Source organism: Typopeltis vanoorti, chromosome 17 (genome assembly GCF_054136105.1).
Source record: "Typopeltis vanoorti isolate ZY-2024b chromosome 17, IOZ_Tvanoo_1.0, whole genome shotgun sequence".
Taxonomy (NCBI): domain Eukaryota; kingdom Metazoa; phylum Arthropoda; class Arachnida; order Uropygi; family Thelyphonidae; genus Typopeltis; species Typopeltis vanoorti.
In genome coordinates, this window is record NC_143565.1 from 75,998,205 (window position 1) to 76,018,875 (window position 20,671).

The 20,671-nt window shown below is 34.8% G+C and overlaps 1 protein-coding gene across 2 annotated transcripts in view; it reads right to left on the reverse strand.

The window, feature by feature from the left end:
* LOC150097510 (uncharacterized) overlaps window positions 1-20,671 on the reverse strand; it is a 235,351-nt gene that overhangs the window by 148,033 nt on the left and 66,647 nt on the right. For both annotated transcript variants that reach the window (XM_090407294.1, XM_090407295.1), the window contains one exon: window positions 17,721-18,827. In XM_090407294.1, the coding sequence (XP_090263420.1) occupies window positions 17,721-18,827 (1,107 nt within the window). The remainder of the gene's footprint in view (window positions 1-17,720; window positions 18,828-20,671) is intronic.

The following is a 20,671-nucleotide window of genomic DNA, read 5'->3' on the forward strand; positions in this document are numbered from 1 at the left end:
CAGTTTCTCACTAAGTTAAACGCACTTCATCCTAGGATCCAGTTTACCCTAGAAGTAGAATCAAATAAGCAGTTAGACTTTTTAGATCTTCTAATTCTTTGTCAACCAGATGGTAACCTATATTTCTCAGTCTATAGAAAGAAGACTGATACAGGCCATTATATCCATGCTGAATCTCATCACCATCCCAGTCAAAAGGCAGGAACTATTAAAACATTGGTTCATCGGGCCCACTCCTTTTGTTCTTCAGAAGATCTTTTACAGAAAGAATTGCAATATATAACTTATTTTCTATCTAATGGTTATAAGAATTGCTTCATTAAAAGAGCTTTGAGTAGTTTTAATATGTCTTCCTCTTCAAATACAGAAGAAATAACGCGCATTCCCTATCCCTTATGTACAAGGCATTAGTGAACGTACAGCAAAAGTTTTAAAACCACTGAATATTTTTGTTGCCTTTCGACCGTTTAAAAAAATCTCCACCTTTCTCACTTTGCCTAAGGACAAGCTTCCACATCTTAATTATCCAGGTGTTTACCAGATTCCATGCTCTTATGGATTATCTTATTTCGGACAAACAGGAAGATCTGTCTCTATTTGGCTAGACAAACACCAATCTTATATTGAATATTTTAAACCTGAAAAGTCTGGACTTGCAGAACATGCCATCTTTACTAGACAGAGTTCACTGGAGAAAGACAAGAGTCCTTCACAAAAGTCGGTTCCTCATGGAACATCTTTATAAAGAAACATGTGAAACTTTACTTCATTCTCCTAACTTAAACAGATCCGACGGTTTACGTCTATCCCCTTTATGGGAGATAGTACTTTATAAATCAGCTAATCTTTCCTAACTTTTTATTGAATACATTTTTTTTTTTTGTTAGAAAATTTATTGACCTTTTTAGTTATCTTACACCAGCTACTTAGGTGGCACTTTTTGGAATTGTCAGTTATTGTTTAATTTGAGCTTAAAATGTACTGACGATGCCTGTCACACACACAGGCGAAAATTATACTATTAAATAATCTTTGTACGTGAGTTTTCCAATATTAATTTTGTGAAAAGGTTGGTCATGCTTAATAATCTACTAACATTTTACAATAGAGTGACAGCTGCAGTGGCATAGCTAGAACTTTTGCAGCCCAAGGCAGTCCCTGAGTTTGTCACTCTTCTCAATACACACCAAAAATACTACAAAAAAAGTCAAAAAGACATATAGGGGAATTAATTAATATATTAATAATAAATTTATTAATATTAATATAAATTAAGCTTACAAATCCATACGATGTCATACATTTCTTTATAAGACATTTGTTGATTAGTCAAAAAGAGATTCATCTCATCCTGGCATTCAACAAATCGATTCAAAACAAGACCTCGACTAAGCCAATGAACATTGTTGTGCATTATTAGTCCTTTGTACACCGAATCCACCTCATTCAATAGATTCTGAAATTGTCTTTTATTCAAAGCACTTGCTGAAATGTGATTAACAACCTTGGTTTCGGTTTGCATCACTTCTTGAAGTTCCTTGAGGCCAGCTTTTGTACATAAATTCTCCTCATGTATGATGCAATGAAAACCTATCAATGGATGAAAAACATGTTTTGAAAACAGATTTACAAATCCTGCTTCCTTACCAATCATGCTGTGCACACCATCTGTTGTGACAGATACCACTTTTGAAATATCAATTTGCCAAATAGATAATTTGTTCATAACTGCTTTACATATTTCAACCCCACTGGTAAGCTCAGGTAGTGTTACAAGGTTAATCATCTCTTTGCATACTTTGTCATCCTTACAAAATAGAGCAAAGTTTGCCAGCCTTGCTGATGTAATGTCGTGCTCTCATTAGCACAAATAGAAAATAACTTAAATGAAGCCAAATCTTTTGTTAATTGTTCTGCTGGATTCCTTTCCAACTTAGGTATCCCATCATTGCCGCTGCTGAGACACAGCCACCATGGTTTAAGCAATAACCAATAAAGCAATCACTGTGCCATGCTTTTTATCGTTTTATTTTTAAGAATTTTAATTATAGTATGATAGGGAAATGTAACAGTTTTGTTATATTTATATTTTATTTATTTTAGTTGTAAGTATAGTTGTTAAAAATTAATTAATAAGTAATAAAAATTACTAATTAACATAAATAAATGAATCGTCCACAAATAAAATTGTGTCTCATATGGAACCCCCAAAAAAGCTGTGTGCCATACTGAGTGAACCTTACTCCATGAAAATGATGAAGTCAAGAATTTGAGGGTGGTAGTAGTAAACAGAGAGTTGGAATTTAGAGAGTATATTGCTGAAGTAGCCAGGGTAACTCACAAGATTACATGGTTACTGATGAACACATTAACACAGATAAGGTAATTATCATTCTTCTATAAAGCCTTGATATGACCACATCTGGATTACTGTGCTCGGAATTGGTCTCCTGGGTTTCTTCGGGATGAGGAAGTGGAGAGGGTACAGAGGCGAGTGATCAAGTTATTGAGCTGTCTGTAGAATGTTCCTTATGAGGATAGACTGAGGGATTTGTGGATTGCAAAAGTTGATTGATAGGTGGAAAAAAAAAGGGAGGGACATGATAGAAACATTTAAGTTACATAAAGGATTTTATAGGAGAAAATTGTTTCACTTTGCTAGAGAAGGCAGAACAAGAGGTCATTCCTGGAAGTTGGGTAAGAGTGTGGTTAGAAAGGGAGTGAGGACTAGATTTTTCACTTGGAGAGTGTTGAATGAATGGAATGGGTTGCCTGAATCAGATGTGAGTGCATTCTCTCTGAATGGTTTTAAGGAGAGGTATGACAGATTGTGTAGTAGTTTGAGTCTCCCACAATGAGCCTTAAGACTGTGTGGAGGCATCTGTGCAATAATAATAATAAATATACAATTCCAAGTAAAAAAATTACAGACTTTCTGCCATGATTCCATTTTCACACATGTAATTATGAATTGGTTATTATATTTGGTTTCATTAATTTTCTTCCTAAATTTCTTTAAATCTTAATTGTGTTAAGTATACTGATATGGTTGTCTGAATGCATAAACATGTTTCTTAAAACTGTCAGTTCAATTCTACCAAGGTGCTGAATGTTTGCTGTTACCAAAAGGTTGACCAAAAAAAAAGGGAAAAAAAAAAAAAAAAACATGATCAGGGATCAGAGGCAAGCTGTATTTCCCTGTGATGATGTCCATACTAACTTCTTGTCTAAGTCTGTCCAAAGTATGCTAATTTGCAGATTGAAGATACCTCATATACCGCAAAGTGTGCTAAAGGATGAAGTACATCCCTTAAGTAAATAAATAACAGTCACGTGGTTTACTGATTATAAAATCAGCAACTTATCTTTTCAGATCAAGGCCTCTTCATCGATTGTTATGGCTGTAGCATTGCTCTCATTCATTCAGAGTTAAGATTTTTTCACCCCTTTTATGTATAAATCTTCAAGTATTATAGTTGCACTATCCCAGGATAGTGCTTTTGGGAGGTTTAGTATGCAAACACACTAGCTATATATCTAAATTGAATAATGGTAGCAACAGTGATAGCCAGAGTGAGAAATGCAATTTTTTCCTTGTCTATGATTTAATTTCTTGTTTGGGAGCAATATATCACAGTTCCAAAGTTCAGGATTTAGAGTTTGATGTGACAGTTATTGAAAAAAATTAGCAGTATAATTCATTTGGTTGTAGCAGCAATAAACTTTCTCATTTGTAAAAATTAAAATCTTTTTTTCAAATGAAGATAGGAAATGAAATCATACAAATGTATTTTAAAAGATCTTATTACCATATAAACAGATAATGATCCCATTTCCTTTCTTTTAGTGTTGCACAGTGATCAGCATTCATTTTGGAAATTATGGACTTTACAACTGTGTTATAAATAACTATTTTTAATTTCCTGACGTTCCGACCTTCATATTAAGGTCATCATCTGGAGTACATACCAATATACGAGTTGAGTTACATTTCACACAGTAAGCTAAAGAAACAATGATTTGATCACTGGTTATTCTACTGGCATGACCTCTAGTGAAAAAAAAAAAGAAAAAAGATAAAGATAAAATTAAAAATAAATTAAATATTTAGAAACTACATCAAAGTTAAATTCTATTCAAGATAACATAGGAGAAACATTCTTTCATATTGCTAGTTTTCTTACAGTAACAATGATGTTGTCCTATTTTTAACATGACAGTTGTTATATTAGATTTAAGATTCTGGATAATCTACAGTCTTGTTTATAGTTAGCTTAGGATGAAAGGTTCTGTGGGTAGAATATGTACCTTCCATATGCTTGGGATTTTTAGACCATCATTATTGTTCAAATTGGGGTGGTTGATAAGAAATTTGTCTTTCAGTGCTTGTTCATTGAAGCAGATCTTCAACGCCCTGTTTTTTAGAGTATTAATGACACCTAGTTTTTGTGTTGGGTGGTGGTAGGAGTTTGTGTGTATATATTGGCCAGCATGTGTCTGTTTCCGGTAAACAGTGAAGGAAAGACTGCCAGAAGGAAGACGTGATAAGTGTATCTAGAAATTGAAGTGTGTTCTGTATTTCAATCTCAATTGTGAACTGCACGTGTTTGTGTTGTTTGTTTAGGTGGCTAAGGAAAGTGTCGAGTGTCTGGAGGCCATGGGGCCAGATCGAGAAAACATCATCAACGTATCTAAGCCAGATTTTGGGTTTTAAAGGAAAGGAATCTAGAGCATGTTACTCAAAATGTTCTATATAAAAGTTAGCAATGGGGGTGGGGTTGGGGATAATGGCAAGCCCATGGCTGTGCCTTCTTTTCGTAGGTAGAAAGCGTTTTGCCATATAAAATAACCAGAACGTAATACATGCACAAAGAGCAATGTGATATCTGGAAGGAATTCGTTCTGTAAAAGAACGATTATGTCATTGATTGGGACATTCATAAAGAGGGCAGAGACGTCAAACTGACTAATAAATCATCTTTTTTCTAATGTAATGTCTTTGATTATGTTTAGGAAGTGTTGTGTGTTTCTGATATAGGAGGGGGAATGACCTACCAACTCCTTGAGTGTTGCCACTAATTTCTTGGCTAGGTGATAATTCAGGCTGTCTATACCTTCGACTATCGGCCAGAGTGGCGTGTTTTGTTTGTGTATCTTAGGTATACTATAAATTTTCGGGGAACGAGAGTAGCGTGGAAGTAATTTTTAGACTATCTTCAGGCCATGTAGTAATTGATTTAAGTAGTTTCTGTGTTTTCTTTTTTATTCTATTGGTTGGGCTGTAGTTAACAGGTTGGTATGTACTATTGTCCTAAACAAACAACACAAACACATACAGTTCACAATTGAGATTGAAAAACAGAACACACTTCAATTTCTAGATACACTTATCACACGTCTTCCTTCTTTGGCAGTCTTTCCTTCACTGTTTACCGGAAACAGACACATGCTGGCCAATATATACACATAAACTCCACCACCCAACACAAAAACTAGGTGTCATTAATACGCTAAAAAACAGGGCTTTGAAGATCTGCTCCAATGAACAAGCACTGAAAGACGAATTTAAAGTTATCAGCAATACTTTTCTAAAAAATGGTTACAGTCAAAACACCATTAACAAAATTCTCTACAAGACCTCAATAAAAAACAAAGATAAACCAGACTACAATAAAACGATAACCATTCCTTACATTAAAGGGACATCAGATAAAAAACAGAATACTACAGAAATACAACCTCAAAGCCACCTTTAAACCTCCAGCAAAATTAAAAAGCTTACTCAACTCATCCAAAGACCCACTCCCTCTGCTCACCCACCCTGGAGTATACCATATTTATTGCACCTGTAATCTACCATACACAGGGGGAAACAGGACGCACAATTCATATCAGACAAAAGGAACATAAACAACACATTAAATATAATAACTATAGTGAAGCTGGCCTTTCTGATCTTGCCCTGAACACTTTACATAGAATTGACTGGAAAAGCACCAGTTGTTTACATCACACCAAAACATGGTATGAACGCAAATTTAAGGAAGCCTATGACATTCTTATCAACCACCCCAATCTGAATAATAATGATGGTCTAAAAATCCCAAGCATATGGAAGGCACATATTCTACCCACGGTACCTTTCATCCTAAGAGCTAACTATAAACAGGATTGTAGATAATCCAGAATCTTAAATCTAATATAACAACTGTCAAGTTAAAAATAGGACATGATTATTACTGTAAGAAAACTATGAATAAGAAAAAATGTTTCTCCTATGTTATCTTAAAGAGAATTTAGCTTTGATGTAGTTTCTAAATATTTTATTATTATTATTATTAGAAACCTCCAGGGAGTCTAAAGACTCATTGAGGGAGGGCACCTGCTCCACCAACTGACCGCAACTACACCAATGCCATCTACTGTCGACCACTACCACAGACAATCACAAACATCCATGCCCACAGCAGGATGTTTGTGATTGTTTAATCACAAACATCCTGCTGTTTGTGATTAAACAGCAGATTAAAATATTAATTTAAATAAATTAATTAAACGTGGTGGTTAGCGTTTAATTTTATCTGTATCCTTTTTTGTTTTTTCCACTAGAGGTCATGCCAGTAGAATAACCAGTGATCAAATCATTGTTTCTTTAGCTTATTGTGTGAAATGTAACTCAGCTTGTCCTTGTATATTTGTATATATTCCAGATGATGACCTTGATACGAAGGGCGAAACGTCGGGAAATTAAAAATAGTTATTTATAACACAGTTGTAAAGTCCATAATTTCCAAAATGAGATAATGATCCCACTTTCATACAACAGAAAAAATACTACATATAATCAAGGAACCTGAAACCATACTCTGTATACAGTGTATATACCATTTCCAAAATACATATAAAGATATGCAGAGTCTCTATAATACATAAAATGAATACTGCACAATTTGTGCAATAGCAGACTAATTTTCTCTTCTTCTCTCAGTGGCATCATACTCTCCTTTATATATATATGCATGTAACATTATCACATTCCTGATATACCTTTGGGGGGGGGGGGGACAGGATGCAGGATATATGTGAAAAGTTTACATCATTACTAACTTCCTAAAAGCCATTTTCCTCCAAATATAGGTCTTAAGATAGAAGACTAAACTTTTCGCTTTTCTTCAAATGCTGAAATAGAACATCCATTTAATATCTCCTTTTATTTACTATTCACTTGTTGACAGTCCCAACTTCTCCAGTTTAAGGATTCACCTTGCTATGATTCCTTTTCAGAATCTTCTATTAATATATTCCAACTGTCACATTTTATTAAAAATTTCCTAAAACAAAATTCTCTGGCCTGTGTTCTCAAATCATAGTCTCCAGGGGGAGCAGTCTTACTCTTGTTTTTTTCATTAACCAGGTACCGAGCCCCTCTCTCTCTCTCTCTCTCTGGTCAATCACCCATCAATCTCCTTGGTGAGCATGTGCACTTGTTCCACTGTGGCAATCAAGAAGCTAGCAATGGCTGACATGTTATTAGCAAACAGAGAATGTCATTATAACTAATGACAGATATCACAACACTTAACAATTACAATAAAGAACATTGAAGTTATTACAACTATCAGATCTAGTAAGTACAATTCATCTAAAATAGTTTACAATTCATTTTAACATAAACATCAATACCGGACCCATTGTAAGTGCCAATTACACAGGGTTATGAAACCAAAACTAATAAAATACTAACATAGAGAAACAATTATAAAAAGATTCATAATTATAAATTATTACACATTTCTACTTGTACTGTTTGCCATTCAAGATTATTATTACTACAAAAGACTTCCAAGAAGTCAGGGATTCATTAAGGGAGGCAACATATCACTCGCCACAACATCATACTTTCTATTGAATTAATTCACATAATGTGTACTCACAACATTAGGAATTCTTCTTGCATATATCAGGGGCAAATATTCAGGGTGTGCTAGGTGTGTGGTGCTTATCCACTGAATAGCAATATCACTTATATTATATTTTTGCTTTTATTCCTGTTAAAGATCCCCAGAATTGTTTCAGATGGTGCAGTGAGTCAAATTCTTAGTATTCTAGTAGTTATAAACAGTTCAGAAGACAAGGCAGGGTTTGTTTTGAGACAATAGCACATGGAGGCTGTGATTGGTTATTGTGTCAACCAATCCAATTGAACATTGTCATTTGTCATGAGTTGCTGTTTTTGTTTTCTGAGTTTCATCTGTTTTGCATGCATGAAGGATGGATGGACTGACGTGGTAGGCAAGTTTTTAATATATAATTTTTGATAAATTTATAACTTCTTTGCACATATTTACAATGGGAAACAGTATTGTAGTCGAAGGAGGTAACCCTTGTCCTCCTCTTCCAAATTTTATGGAGTTGAGAAATTCAAATATACCAACCAAATATAGCATCTCCTTCATTATTGTTTTCTAATACCATATGCAGTATCTTAAAACAAGCACATTGTCCTCCACTATGCACAGATTTGGTTACAATTAAATGATAAATTAACGTATTCAAAGCAGGGGCGAATGCTGGTCTTGAAATTCATGCTTGCTCTTGTTATCATTCATTATTCTGCTGATTAGTGGAATAATGAATTACTGACCATTTAAAACTAAAAAAAAAAAAAAAAAATCAGCTAACGCCTTTTTATTCCCCGTATACGGGGAGTAGGCGAGGCCATTTAGCCCTATCTAACTTTTGGAGACTGAGTGGGCAGTTCAATCTCCACTGGTACCAATCAGAGATAGATGGCCCAAGGCTATCACTAATTAAGCGGTACTCAGTGAAGAGAGACGGCTCAAATGTGCCGCCATCTCGTGGTCCCTAACCCTAACACAATATATTTAATGTCTGAAATAATGTGGGTTCTACGGTCGATTTTCTTGAGTTTACAGGACGAAAAACCCGCTTGCCCGTGCCAGAGATCGACTAACTCGGGAACCGGTCGAAAAAAGGCTTAGAAAAATTTCCTCTAGTCGCCGACTAGACTCGAAACCAAGTCTTCCTTCGTGCGGCCAAGCGCGGTGGTTGGCAAACGCCACATCCACTGAGCTACACAGATTTAGAAATTTATGTACATTTAATCATACAAATACAACATTTTTATTAATTAAGGAATTCACAACGTACACAAGAATATAAATTAAATTAAACTTTAATATATATTTCAGCACCGTCACGTTGCCATCTTCAAAGGAACTTAAAATAAAGACACAAGCACGCAGGCACTACACACAGTAAATGAAGAAGAAGCAAGGAAGCTATTGTTTCTCCTAAAAGTCCTGATGGTGCCCCCTAGCGGGCTATGTAAGTATTCTTGGGCATTGGGCTGAAGGTCTCCTGATGTACATCTCCCAAATTTGGGGCAGTCTCGTGCAACCAAATTTGTTGAGGTTTGGCATGTTTCTTAGGGCTAAGGCTGATTCCTTTCTACGAGAAATACAACATTTATTTTACAAATGATATTCTATCTTTTTCAATTTAGCTGACCTACTTGAATACAAATTCTACCCTACGGTTCTTCTTTACGAGCTGGTCAATAGCATTGTCATAAAAAGTTGGTTGTAACTTAATTTTCCCAAGCAAGCAACATGCACACTTGTAAAGGCTAGCTGAAGCCGAACTTCTCTAAATTAACTTTGTAGTTATCCAACACATAGAGGGTGCAATGATAGGACATTAGGTTTCAGTTACAATTACTTAGTTTAGTGCTGTGTATCTACAGTTATCATCGTGCTCTGATGATGCTGGGTGGAAAACCAGCAAAACATTAGCAAGTTTAATAAATGTATTTTTTTCCCGTCTTGGTGTTGGTTATTAAGCATTATTATGAATAATGAATGACACCTAGGCCTTTCTTTACATGCTCAAATTCTAACTCGACTTCCAAAGGATCAAATATCTGATATTTCCCGGCCCATTATTTTCCAGATGACACCACTATAACATCGTTTAAAGACAAAACTGACCTAATATCATTTTTCTCTTCCAACTCTTGTAGAGGTGATCAAAGCATGTAACTGTCTACAATACATCGTACGGCACCCCCCCCCCCCATCTACACTCTGTGATTGGACTGCCAGCTTCCTCAATAATCATTCATTGTATGTCACGGTGGATGGCTTCCTCTCATCAATTTTCCCCATCAATGCTGGAGTGCCTCAGGGTTCTGTGCTCTCACCCACACTCTTTTTCCTTCACATCAAAGACCTCCTTTCTCTGACTTCAAAATCTATTCAAATGCTACTATCTCTGACTTCAAATCCTATTCACAGCATCGCCTATGACAGTACTCTTAATCGTTTGATAAACCCTGCAGTACCCCAATGATAGATGCCATAAGATTTTTCATAACCAGTGACTTGAACACTGGCTTCTCAACATCCTGAAACGAGGTGAATGTAACTTAGTAAATTTCAATGTCAAAAAAACTCAAGCATATCTTATTACTCGCAAGAAAAATCCTACCTCATCCTCTCTCATTTTTTATAATGTTCCAGTTTTCTTTAAAGAACTTTCTCTTCTTGGGTTAACTGTCACATCTAGTTTATCTTGGCACAAACATATTACTTGTTAATTTACCTCCTTAGCCTCTAAAAAGCATGATGCTCTTTTCCAGTTTAAACATTACTTCTCTTCCTCTCAACTCCTAACACTATGAGACTCACATTCATCCAACTTTGGAGTACTGTTCCTACATTTGGGATGGAGCACAGAAGACCTCGCCAAGAATTCTTGACGATATTCAGATGACAGCAAACCACTTAATAGATTACCCTTTCCTCACAGACTTCCAACAATCATTTTATCATAGATGCTGTTGTCTCAGCACTATGCCTTTTCTATAGGTATTTTTATGGACACTGCTCCTCTGAATTGGATGCTACTATTTCTCCACTTTCTTCTAACCATAGAAGAACCAGAACAGCCAATGGCCAACAACACACAGAACTAGCTTCTCATTAGCTTTCTTCATTCCATCCATCTCTACTTTGTTGGAAGTGTCCCCACTCTTTAAGAAACATATCAACAGTCTACATTTTTCTCCTTAATCATTTGCCCACACATGGCACTGTAGTGTTATAGGTCTTGTGACCTTTCATGTACAGGGTCAACATAAAAAAAAAAAAATTACAGTCCTTGAATATAAAACTACTATATAAGTAAATATAAACAAAAAAAGGTTAAAGCATCTAAATCAAATGCACAATAGCAAACTGCTATCCAAAAATACCATATGCATATAAAATAAATGGAAAAAGACGAATTGGAAGACCAAGAAATGGCACGAGTTGGCCTAAAATAAAAGAAGTAGATTAAATCTGTAATAAATTATCTACATGTGGAAACAATAGCAGAGATGTATCAAAATGATGTTTATATACCTCTATTTTAAAAGTTCATCTTCAAATCAAACAAACTTTTCAAATATGTTGAAATAATAGCATAACATATATGTATACGAGGGTTGTTTGAAAAGTTTGGTAAATTTCCAATAGACGGCGACACAATTCGGTCATTCATACCAGTGTCAGCACGTATCATCTATTTCATCACTCCTGGCAAAATTTTACCCATGTACAACGCATAGTTCTCGTTTGGCAAACATTGAAAATGACCGTGTTCGCATAGAGAAAAACGAATTTTGTTTTTCTTTTAAAATTCGAATTACACTTTTATTTGAAGAAGTGGATGGCTACACAGATCAAAGCCAAGTTAAATGCAGTTCATGGGGACTCTGCACCAGCATTAAAGACTATTTATTTTTGGATAAATGAGTTTAAACATAGTCATAAGCCCATCGAAGATGAAGTGTTCCCCAGACATCCGACTGAGGTCACCACGAAGGAAATGATTGACAAAATTCACGGTATCGTTATGGGAGACTGCCAAGCGAAAGTGCATGAGATTGCTGAGATTGTAGGCATCTCAACTGAATGGGTGTATAATATCCTGCACGAAAAATTGCACATGAAAAAGTTATGTGAGCGTGATTTTTGACTGTCGATCAAAAATGCATGCAAAAACACATTTCAACAAAATGTTTGGCAATGTTTAATCACAATTCGCAGGATTTTTTGCACCGATTTGTGACTGTAGACGAAACTTGGATCCACCACTACACTTCACCTGAGTCCAAGCAGCAGTCAAAAGAATGGACAATGCCTGGTGAAAGAGCACCGAAAAAAGTGAAGACCGTTTTGTCAGCTGGGAAGGTGATGGTCACTGTGTTTTTTTTTTTTTTGGATAATTCCTTGGGGGAGTCCCACGATAGACTATTTGGAAAAGGGTAAGACAATGACAGGAGTCTATTATGCATCATTGTTGGACCATTTAAAAGAACAACTGAAGAAAAAAATGGCCAAGATTGGCGCACAAAAAAGTGCTCTTTCATCAAGACAATGCACTATCCCAGACATCAGCTGTTGCAATGGCAAAATTGCACGAATTAAGGTTCGAATTGGTCCCACATCCACCATATTCTCCATACTTGGCCTCGTGTGACTTCTTGTTCCCAAACTTAAAAATTTGGCTCAGTGGGAAAAAAGTTTCTTTGAACAAGGATGTCATTAAGGCTGTCAATGACTATTTTGCACAATTTGATAAATCCTACTTTTTAGATGGGATGAAAAAATTGGGAACTCACTGGACCAAATGTGTAGACATCAATGGAGACTATGTTGAGAAATAAAGGTGATTTTTTCCAAAAAAATGTGTTTCATTTATTTTTTTTTATCAAACTTTTCAAACAACCCTTGAACAGTGGCAGGTAAAAGCTAGCATAAAAGCAAATCTGCATAAATTGGGAGAAAATAAATCAGGAGTTACCTGTATCTTACCAGTTTATCATTGTCAACAACATCATAGAAGGGGAAAAAAAAATCCCTTAAGTATTAGGAATTACTTTATTATTATTATTATTACGGGTATCTCCATGGAGTCAAGTAGACTCATCGCGAGAGACCAAACTAGCAAAACAATATCTGTCATATCTCTTCTTGAATTCCGTTGAAGATTTGTGGGTTGCAGAAATTAGTTGATAGGCGGAAAAGGGGAGATATGACTGAGGCATTCAAATTGCTAAAGGGTTTCTATAGGATTAATTCAGAGGATATTTTTGAGATCAGGACTGGTGGTGGAAGAACTAGGGGACACCTATGGAAGCTGGGCAAGAGTGTGGTTAGCAGGGGGTGTTAGAGTTGGGTTCTTTACTTTTAGAATGGTGAATGAGTGGAATAAACTGCCAGAGTCTGTTATGGGTGCTATGATGGTGAGTGAGTTCAAGGCAAGGTATGGTAGATACTGTGAGAATGTTGTATAGTTGTGTGGACATAACGATTAGAGCCTCCCTTGATGAGTGTAAGGACTCCCTGGAGTCGCCTGTAATAATAATAATAATAATTTAGCTAAAATGACGTAGATGAACAGCTTGCGGATAATGCCTTAAGTGACGACGATATTATTGGATATCGATTAACTTCAGATATCGTCGATGATCTAGAAAACGATAGTGAAGCAGAAGAAAAACCTATCCCCCTCACTGCAAATATAATTCAAGAAGGTCTTGAACTGCGAATAAATTGGAAAATGATTTTCTTGTTCATGACACAAATTCTGAAAAGCCTTTAAATTCCAATTTAAGTGTGTTGAAGTGAGTTGAAGAAGCGTATGTCTGGATATCGCGAGCTGTATAAAAAAATTAGTGAAATCATCATTGCAAAGTTTAATCACTGATTACATTGTCAGAAGAAAAAATTCAGCACAGAACGAGGGTGAAGCTAATTCTGTTTGTGAAGAACCATTACCATATAGATCTGATGCGCTGACTATCTCTTCTGGTGATGAAAGTGATTTCGCACAAGTTCGCAAACATTGTCGAATATTGTCTAATAGCGACGATAATTCCAATGAAAAAATTGAAAAAATGTAAAAAAAAAAATTTTTACTTTTCAATAAAATTAAATGAATAAGGCTTTAAAACAAACTTAGGCATTTAAGTTAAGGGGATAAAAAAAACTTAGGCATTCTTATTTCCCTGAATTTTTATAAATGTTTTATGCGATTTTAGGTTTATTTTAATTCATTGCTTTGGTTTTATGCGGTTTTAGAAAATTATGGAACTTATCCCTAATTTTTCAACGTAAGTTAGGTCTTTTTTGTGCGATTTTCTGTGGAACGTATCTACTGCATAAAAAGAGACCAGACTGTATATCTAAAAAATTAGGAGTAATGGAATACAGAATTAATAATATTTAACAAACTAATAGCAATTCTTTTGATGTCAAACATATTAGATTGTTACATCCTGAATGAAGAACCTTTAAAAGGAAACAATTCATTCAGGATTTAACAAGTCAGAAAAATCAGCTGAGAGAAAAAACTTGTACTCGAGCAGAAGAAATAAAGTACTAACTGTAAATAGAATTAGAATTACCTCCTTTTAGTAGAATTGTAATACTATGTAAAGAACTTTGTGTACAAATTAATGATTCTATATAAAAGAAATATTAGCTTAAATTTTTGTCCTATTAAGCTATCTCAAATAATGTAAGTTGCCAGACAGAACAGTGCAAAGGTCGCTTCTGAAATGCACATATCAGTCATAACGCCGGAGGCTACAGCATACGCTGAAAATAACGTAAGCATGCTTTCCTCGAAGACAGCACCTAACAGCAATAGGGAGAGTAAGGATCATCTTAAGGGCATTAAAACTAAGGGTAGTGCGAAAAAAAAAAAAAGGATACAGCAAAAAGAGGGCACTAGAACATAGAATATAAGGCAATGCGTGCCATATTGCAAGGCTTTTTTGTTCTGGATTTCATCTCGAGGATTCTTGACTGGTGGTCGGAGAAAGGACAAGCCAGGATTCTATGATGTCGTACTGCGGGCCGTTTTCCTGATTATGCTGAACAAGACTCCACGCGGAGCCGTACGCGAATCATCAGCCTATGCAGAAATCGTACCAGTCGCTGGATGTCCCATTGGAAAGGAGTGAAGATAGCCCTCGGTTGCAGAAGAAAATAGTTCGAGTCTGGAAGCAGCAGGAGGGACAACATAGCCAAAAGCCAGGCGCTGAGATAGCCGATCGAAGGATGACCAGAACAACACATGGTAGTTAATAGACCTTCGGAAAGAACTGGGTAATATAGAGGTCTTTGTTATATGTTACGGAAGTGATAGAAGATTGAAATTTATGTTTGATTAAGTAATGTGGACAATCTTTTAGAGAACTTGGATAAGATTTCGTATTTGAGACAGCAAATTCTGTTGGACAAGGAATTGTCAGGAACGAATCTAATTGTATGCGACTGAAGTAATAAGTGTATTTTGTTTAGTAGATAACCTTAACTGAGAAAGCAACAAGTTGTATAGTATGTACTCTATTAATAGCATGCATGAGAGAATCTTAATTTAGTGTAATATTATCATTGCTTTCTATTGTTCTGTGTGATTAACAATTTGATCTGTCTAGGTGAACTTGATTAATTTAGAATTGTTTAATTATCTTAGCATGAGATTTAACTTAGCAAGAGATTTAGAAGTTTTAGTAATTTGATTCAATTTAGTTGTAATTGTCATTTAGTTCCAATAAACATGTTTTATTGCATATGCCTGAGTCATGCCTGAATTCAAGATGTCAAATTACCACTTATAAAATTAGAACCATAGCGGGAGAAATTTTAGATATATATGTTTAAGTAATAGATCATTGGTCACAACTGCAAAGTACCGATATCAATTTAAGTGTGTGTAGAGTGTATGCCAATGAATCTAGGAATATTTCCCTGAACTTGAATAAATTCCTGTTATAGGATACTGGCTGGCGCAGTATAAATACAAATTTGCCAGTATCCGAAAAGGAAATATCCCTGGGTTAAATCTAGTTAGGCTACACACAAGAAAAGATAACAGAGGTTAATGAAGTATATTAAATAAGAAATTATAGAATAGAGAACAATACATAACAAGATATCAAAAATTGAACTGTTACTACAACACAGTTAATTTTGAATAGTAAAGCCATGCTTTTTTACAGATTCCTTACACAAATCCATTAAAAAAAAATACTGTGAATGAAATTTGCCTGTGAATCCCTAATTCTAGGTATAGAAGTAAGTGCTGTATATCAATACCCTTTGGCTGTGGCAGCAAAATTCCCTATGAGGAGAGATTAAGGATGTGTGTGTGGACTGCAAAAGTTGTTCGATAGGCAAAAAAGAGTGGGTATGATAGAAACATTTAATTTAAAGGGTTTATAGGGTTGATGCAGGGGAAATGTTTCTTCCCCCCACTAGTCATTTCAGGGAAATGGCTGGGGGGGGGGAACAAGAGGTCATCCTTGGAATTATAGTTAGTAGGGACATGAGGAATAGATTTTTTCCTTGGAGAGTTGTGAATGAATGGAATGGGTTGCCAGAGTCAGTTATTAGCACTTGAACTCATTAATAGACAAAGTTGTCTATTAATGAGTTCAAGGAGAGATATGACAGACTGTGTGGATAGTTTGCGTCTCTCGAGTCTTCAGACTCCATGGAGGTGCCCATACAACAACAACAACAACAATAATAATAACGTGAATCCACACCAAAGAAAGGCTGCAAAAACATACATTATTAGTGTATGTTTTTAAAAATAAAAATGTGGCTGAATTAAGGATTGTGGTCTAGAGCGGTTTCTTGGCTCTAGATCACACATGGAAATTTCCAAGCCATCTAATAAGCAGAGTAATAGTCTCAAGCTTGCAATAAAAATAAAGCAGACATTCACAAACAAATATCCATAGGCCAGAGTGGAATCTAAACTATTCACTGGAGCTATCTACTTGGCCAACCTTGGCAGAAAAAAAAAAAATGTCCAGCAGTATTCTGCCATAAAATGAACTTGACAATGACCATATATGTATCCATGGGACGCTCATTATGAAAAGAATACTATTACCATTAACAATTCTCATTACAGAAAATATTATTAATTGCATTGATAAACTCAGTGCTTCAGCAGTATTGTACAGCCTTACCTGCATTTTCAGATACCAAGGGAATTTAAGCATTAAAAATTACACCTTTGCAGGTAATTTCATTAGCTTACATTTGGAATATTGGAAAACATTTTGTTTCTATGCAAATAATGAGGAATTTCTAAATAACTTATTTTCTGAATTGAGGGGGGAAATGTATACATGCTTTAAAATGAGCAGATGAATGCCTACATAGGTCACACTTTCATTTATTTAAAAATGCATTTTCAGAGAGATTACGGTGAATTTCAGAAAAAAATGATTATTCTTCCAACCATTAGAGCATGTGCTTTAAAATGAGTGATCAAAGACTTTCAAAATACTTTTGTTAGGCACAATTTCCCCAATTTACAAACAACTTACAGAACGTTATATATCGAAAATATCAATTAATAGTTTTGAAAACAAGCATTTTTTTTTATTAATCTACTTGTGGTAATTCTCATTAGATGTAAATGAAAATATAGTCAGAATGTCATCTTGTAAGACAAATACCAAAGGTGAATAAAGAACTTGTCTGCATATACACTTTAGTTATAGATGCAAGGAAAAGCTGAAATCATAATTTTACATAATCTGAAATCTTTAACATTAATAACAAAACATCACATATCACAGACATTCAAAATGAAAGATAATTTACTCAGTATATTATACTTACTTTCTTTAGGGCAACTGGAAAGTCAACTTGCCCATTATCATATTTACTTTCCTTGTTCTGTTCATGAGAATGCTTGGATTTAATTTTTATTTCTTTTTCTCTATTAGTGGAATGTGTTGTAGATTTTGTATCTTCTTGGTGTGTTTTATTTACAGGAGGAGCAGATTTTGAATGTGTACGTTTTTTTTTAACGTTAACTGCATCATTAAGACCTAAGCAAGCTTCAAAACTTGCCATCGAGCTTGTAAATCCTTCACTATCTGCCATTTTTATTAGTTTCTTTGTACCTTTTGATCCTGATGACTTAGATTTTGAGTTTCTAGATTCCTTTTTAGTAGTACTTCCAGAAGTGGATTTAGAAGCTGGCATCATCCTTTCTACAAAATATTTATCTTTTCCCTTATGGGAGGATGCATCTGTATCTGGCAAAATTTTCTGTTTCATTTTAGTATCTGATAATAAATATGAATCATTATACGAGGAACTACACTGCTCACTGGGTTGCTTAGACTTTTTTTCAGTATTAACAAACTTGTTATTCCTGTTTCTGTTTGGTTCTGAATTATCAGAAGACACTTCTTGATCACGTAAATGTTTACGAGTGGAAGACTGATGTTCAGCAGGATATACATTATGGTGTTGAACATACTGGTAAGCACCATTATCAGTTTCAACAACAGAGTTTTCAGAAAAATATTGCTTAGTATAATGAGGCGGACTATCTTCGCACCTGCTATCATAAGAAAAATCAGATTTCCACTGATTTACATCACCCATTTTATAGTTTTGGCACTGCTGCTGATATCTACTATATGACATCTCTGTATCATCTTCTTCATCAACATCTTCATCCTCTACTCCTGATTCCTGGGATTGCAAATGTGCATTAGATTTAATTTTGTTTAAATTAGGAGAGTGACTCTTTTCTGAAAAACCACTATCTCTTTGAACCATTTTGTGATTCTCTTTCACAACTTTAGTCTGTCGTTTTGTGTTCTGGGATGCTGAAACAAGATGCAACCAATCAGCAAGTATAGTCTTTGCCTGGTCTCCAATTTCGCCATCTAGTTTCTTCATGCCTTTTACTATTCTTCCTATTCCTGTTTCCTGAAAACAAAGAAAAAATTTATTACATGAAGAACTATCCAGAAAAAGCAGTGGATAAGTATCACAGGATTACAGAACTATAGCATTAATTATATATATATATATATATATATATATATATATATATATATATATCATTATTATTATAATTTTTTTTTGTAGAATTTCTATGTAAAACAAATATTTTTGGGTGATTATATAATTTGAAAGAAAACTAATTATAAAATTTGAAAGATATCTTATTTCAATTATAAACACTTATTTTAAAAATATTATGTATTATACGAATCAACCATCCTAGTCAGGTTTCCTCTATACACAGAGTGAGACAATGATTTTAAAATTACAGTAGGATTTTAGCATTTAGATTTTAGATTAAAGTATACTTAAAACATATTATAAATATACTTTAATCACTTTTCTTTTCAATTGTTACAGATGTAATTTAATGAATCTTGTCCAAAGATGCAGCTCTTGGAAATAAAATATAATTCATTCTTGTTGATGCATACAGTACACTTTTCAAAGTCAATAAAGATTTTGCAATGACAATTCTGAAGCTACATTTGAAAAAAGAAAACATTAAGTCACACTCGCCAATAATAGATCTTGACAGAATATCTTGAGATCCACCAGCTATAAGGAAAATTCAAGTGGCTAATAATAGGAATGTAGTTCTTACGGGTCAATACAGTTTTTCTGAACAAAAACACATATACACACTCTACATATCAGCTTTACAACTATAATGTCCCACTGATGAAAGATAGCATTACTTATGTTACTAGGCTCTCTGGCTCTGAAGCATCGTCGGCATAAAAATGCCACAAAGAGAAATGACTTAAACACAGCACTTCATCCTCTGGTCTACTCTTCAAATATATAGGTAATGCAAAGTGTCTTCTGGTGGTTGTATGTTTCCACATCTTGTATTTTTGGTGATTATATTAACAGTATTTCAGCATGGATTTACAAATATGTGTTAAGCAGTGAATAATTACAAGTATCTTGGATGAGCTGTGAGTCATTTTGAGGAATTGTTGGGATTCTATATTGGATTCAAGGTGTTTGAATTTGTCACCTCACTAAACCTAATTCACTTACATTGCAATACTGGTTGTTCCAGTTAGCATAAATTATGGGGATTTGATTGTACTTTAGTCATTTGTATTTAAAAAGAGTGCACTAATGTTTAGTTATAGCTGCTTAGTATATATTTATTTGAAGCATATGACATGAATGGCTGATTTAATCAACTGAGCTAAGTTCAATATTGCTACTTGATCTTCCTAATGTTCTAAGTTGGAAACCAGACTACTTAAATAATGATTTCAAAGGTTGTAACTAGTTATTACTAACGCGATGTTCCAACATAAATATGTGCACAAATTCACATGGAGAGAAGATGTAAAAAAGTCTCACTGACTATCTCATGGTTGATAGTGATGTTTTCTCACTAGTTCATCATCATCATCAAATTCCTGCCATGTACTCTCAAGGGGGGTGTACAGGATATGAGAGTACTACATAAAAAAATATACATCATTATCAACTTTCTATCTACAATTTTACTCCAAATCAGTCTGTCACCTGTCAAGACTCTAACATTATCAGATTTATATTTCTATCATCTAAGGCACTTTGTACCGTATCAATCCACCTATATCTTGGTCTTCCTCTGGGTCGTTTTCCTGCCAACCTGGCAGAGAACACTTGCTTTGCTAATCTTTCCTTGCCCATTCTGTTTAAGTGACCATACTACCTGAGATAGATTAGCTCTGCTAACACATTCCTGGATGCTGACAATGTCAAGTTCTTTCCTAATATCCTCATTTTTAATATGA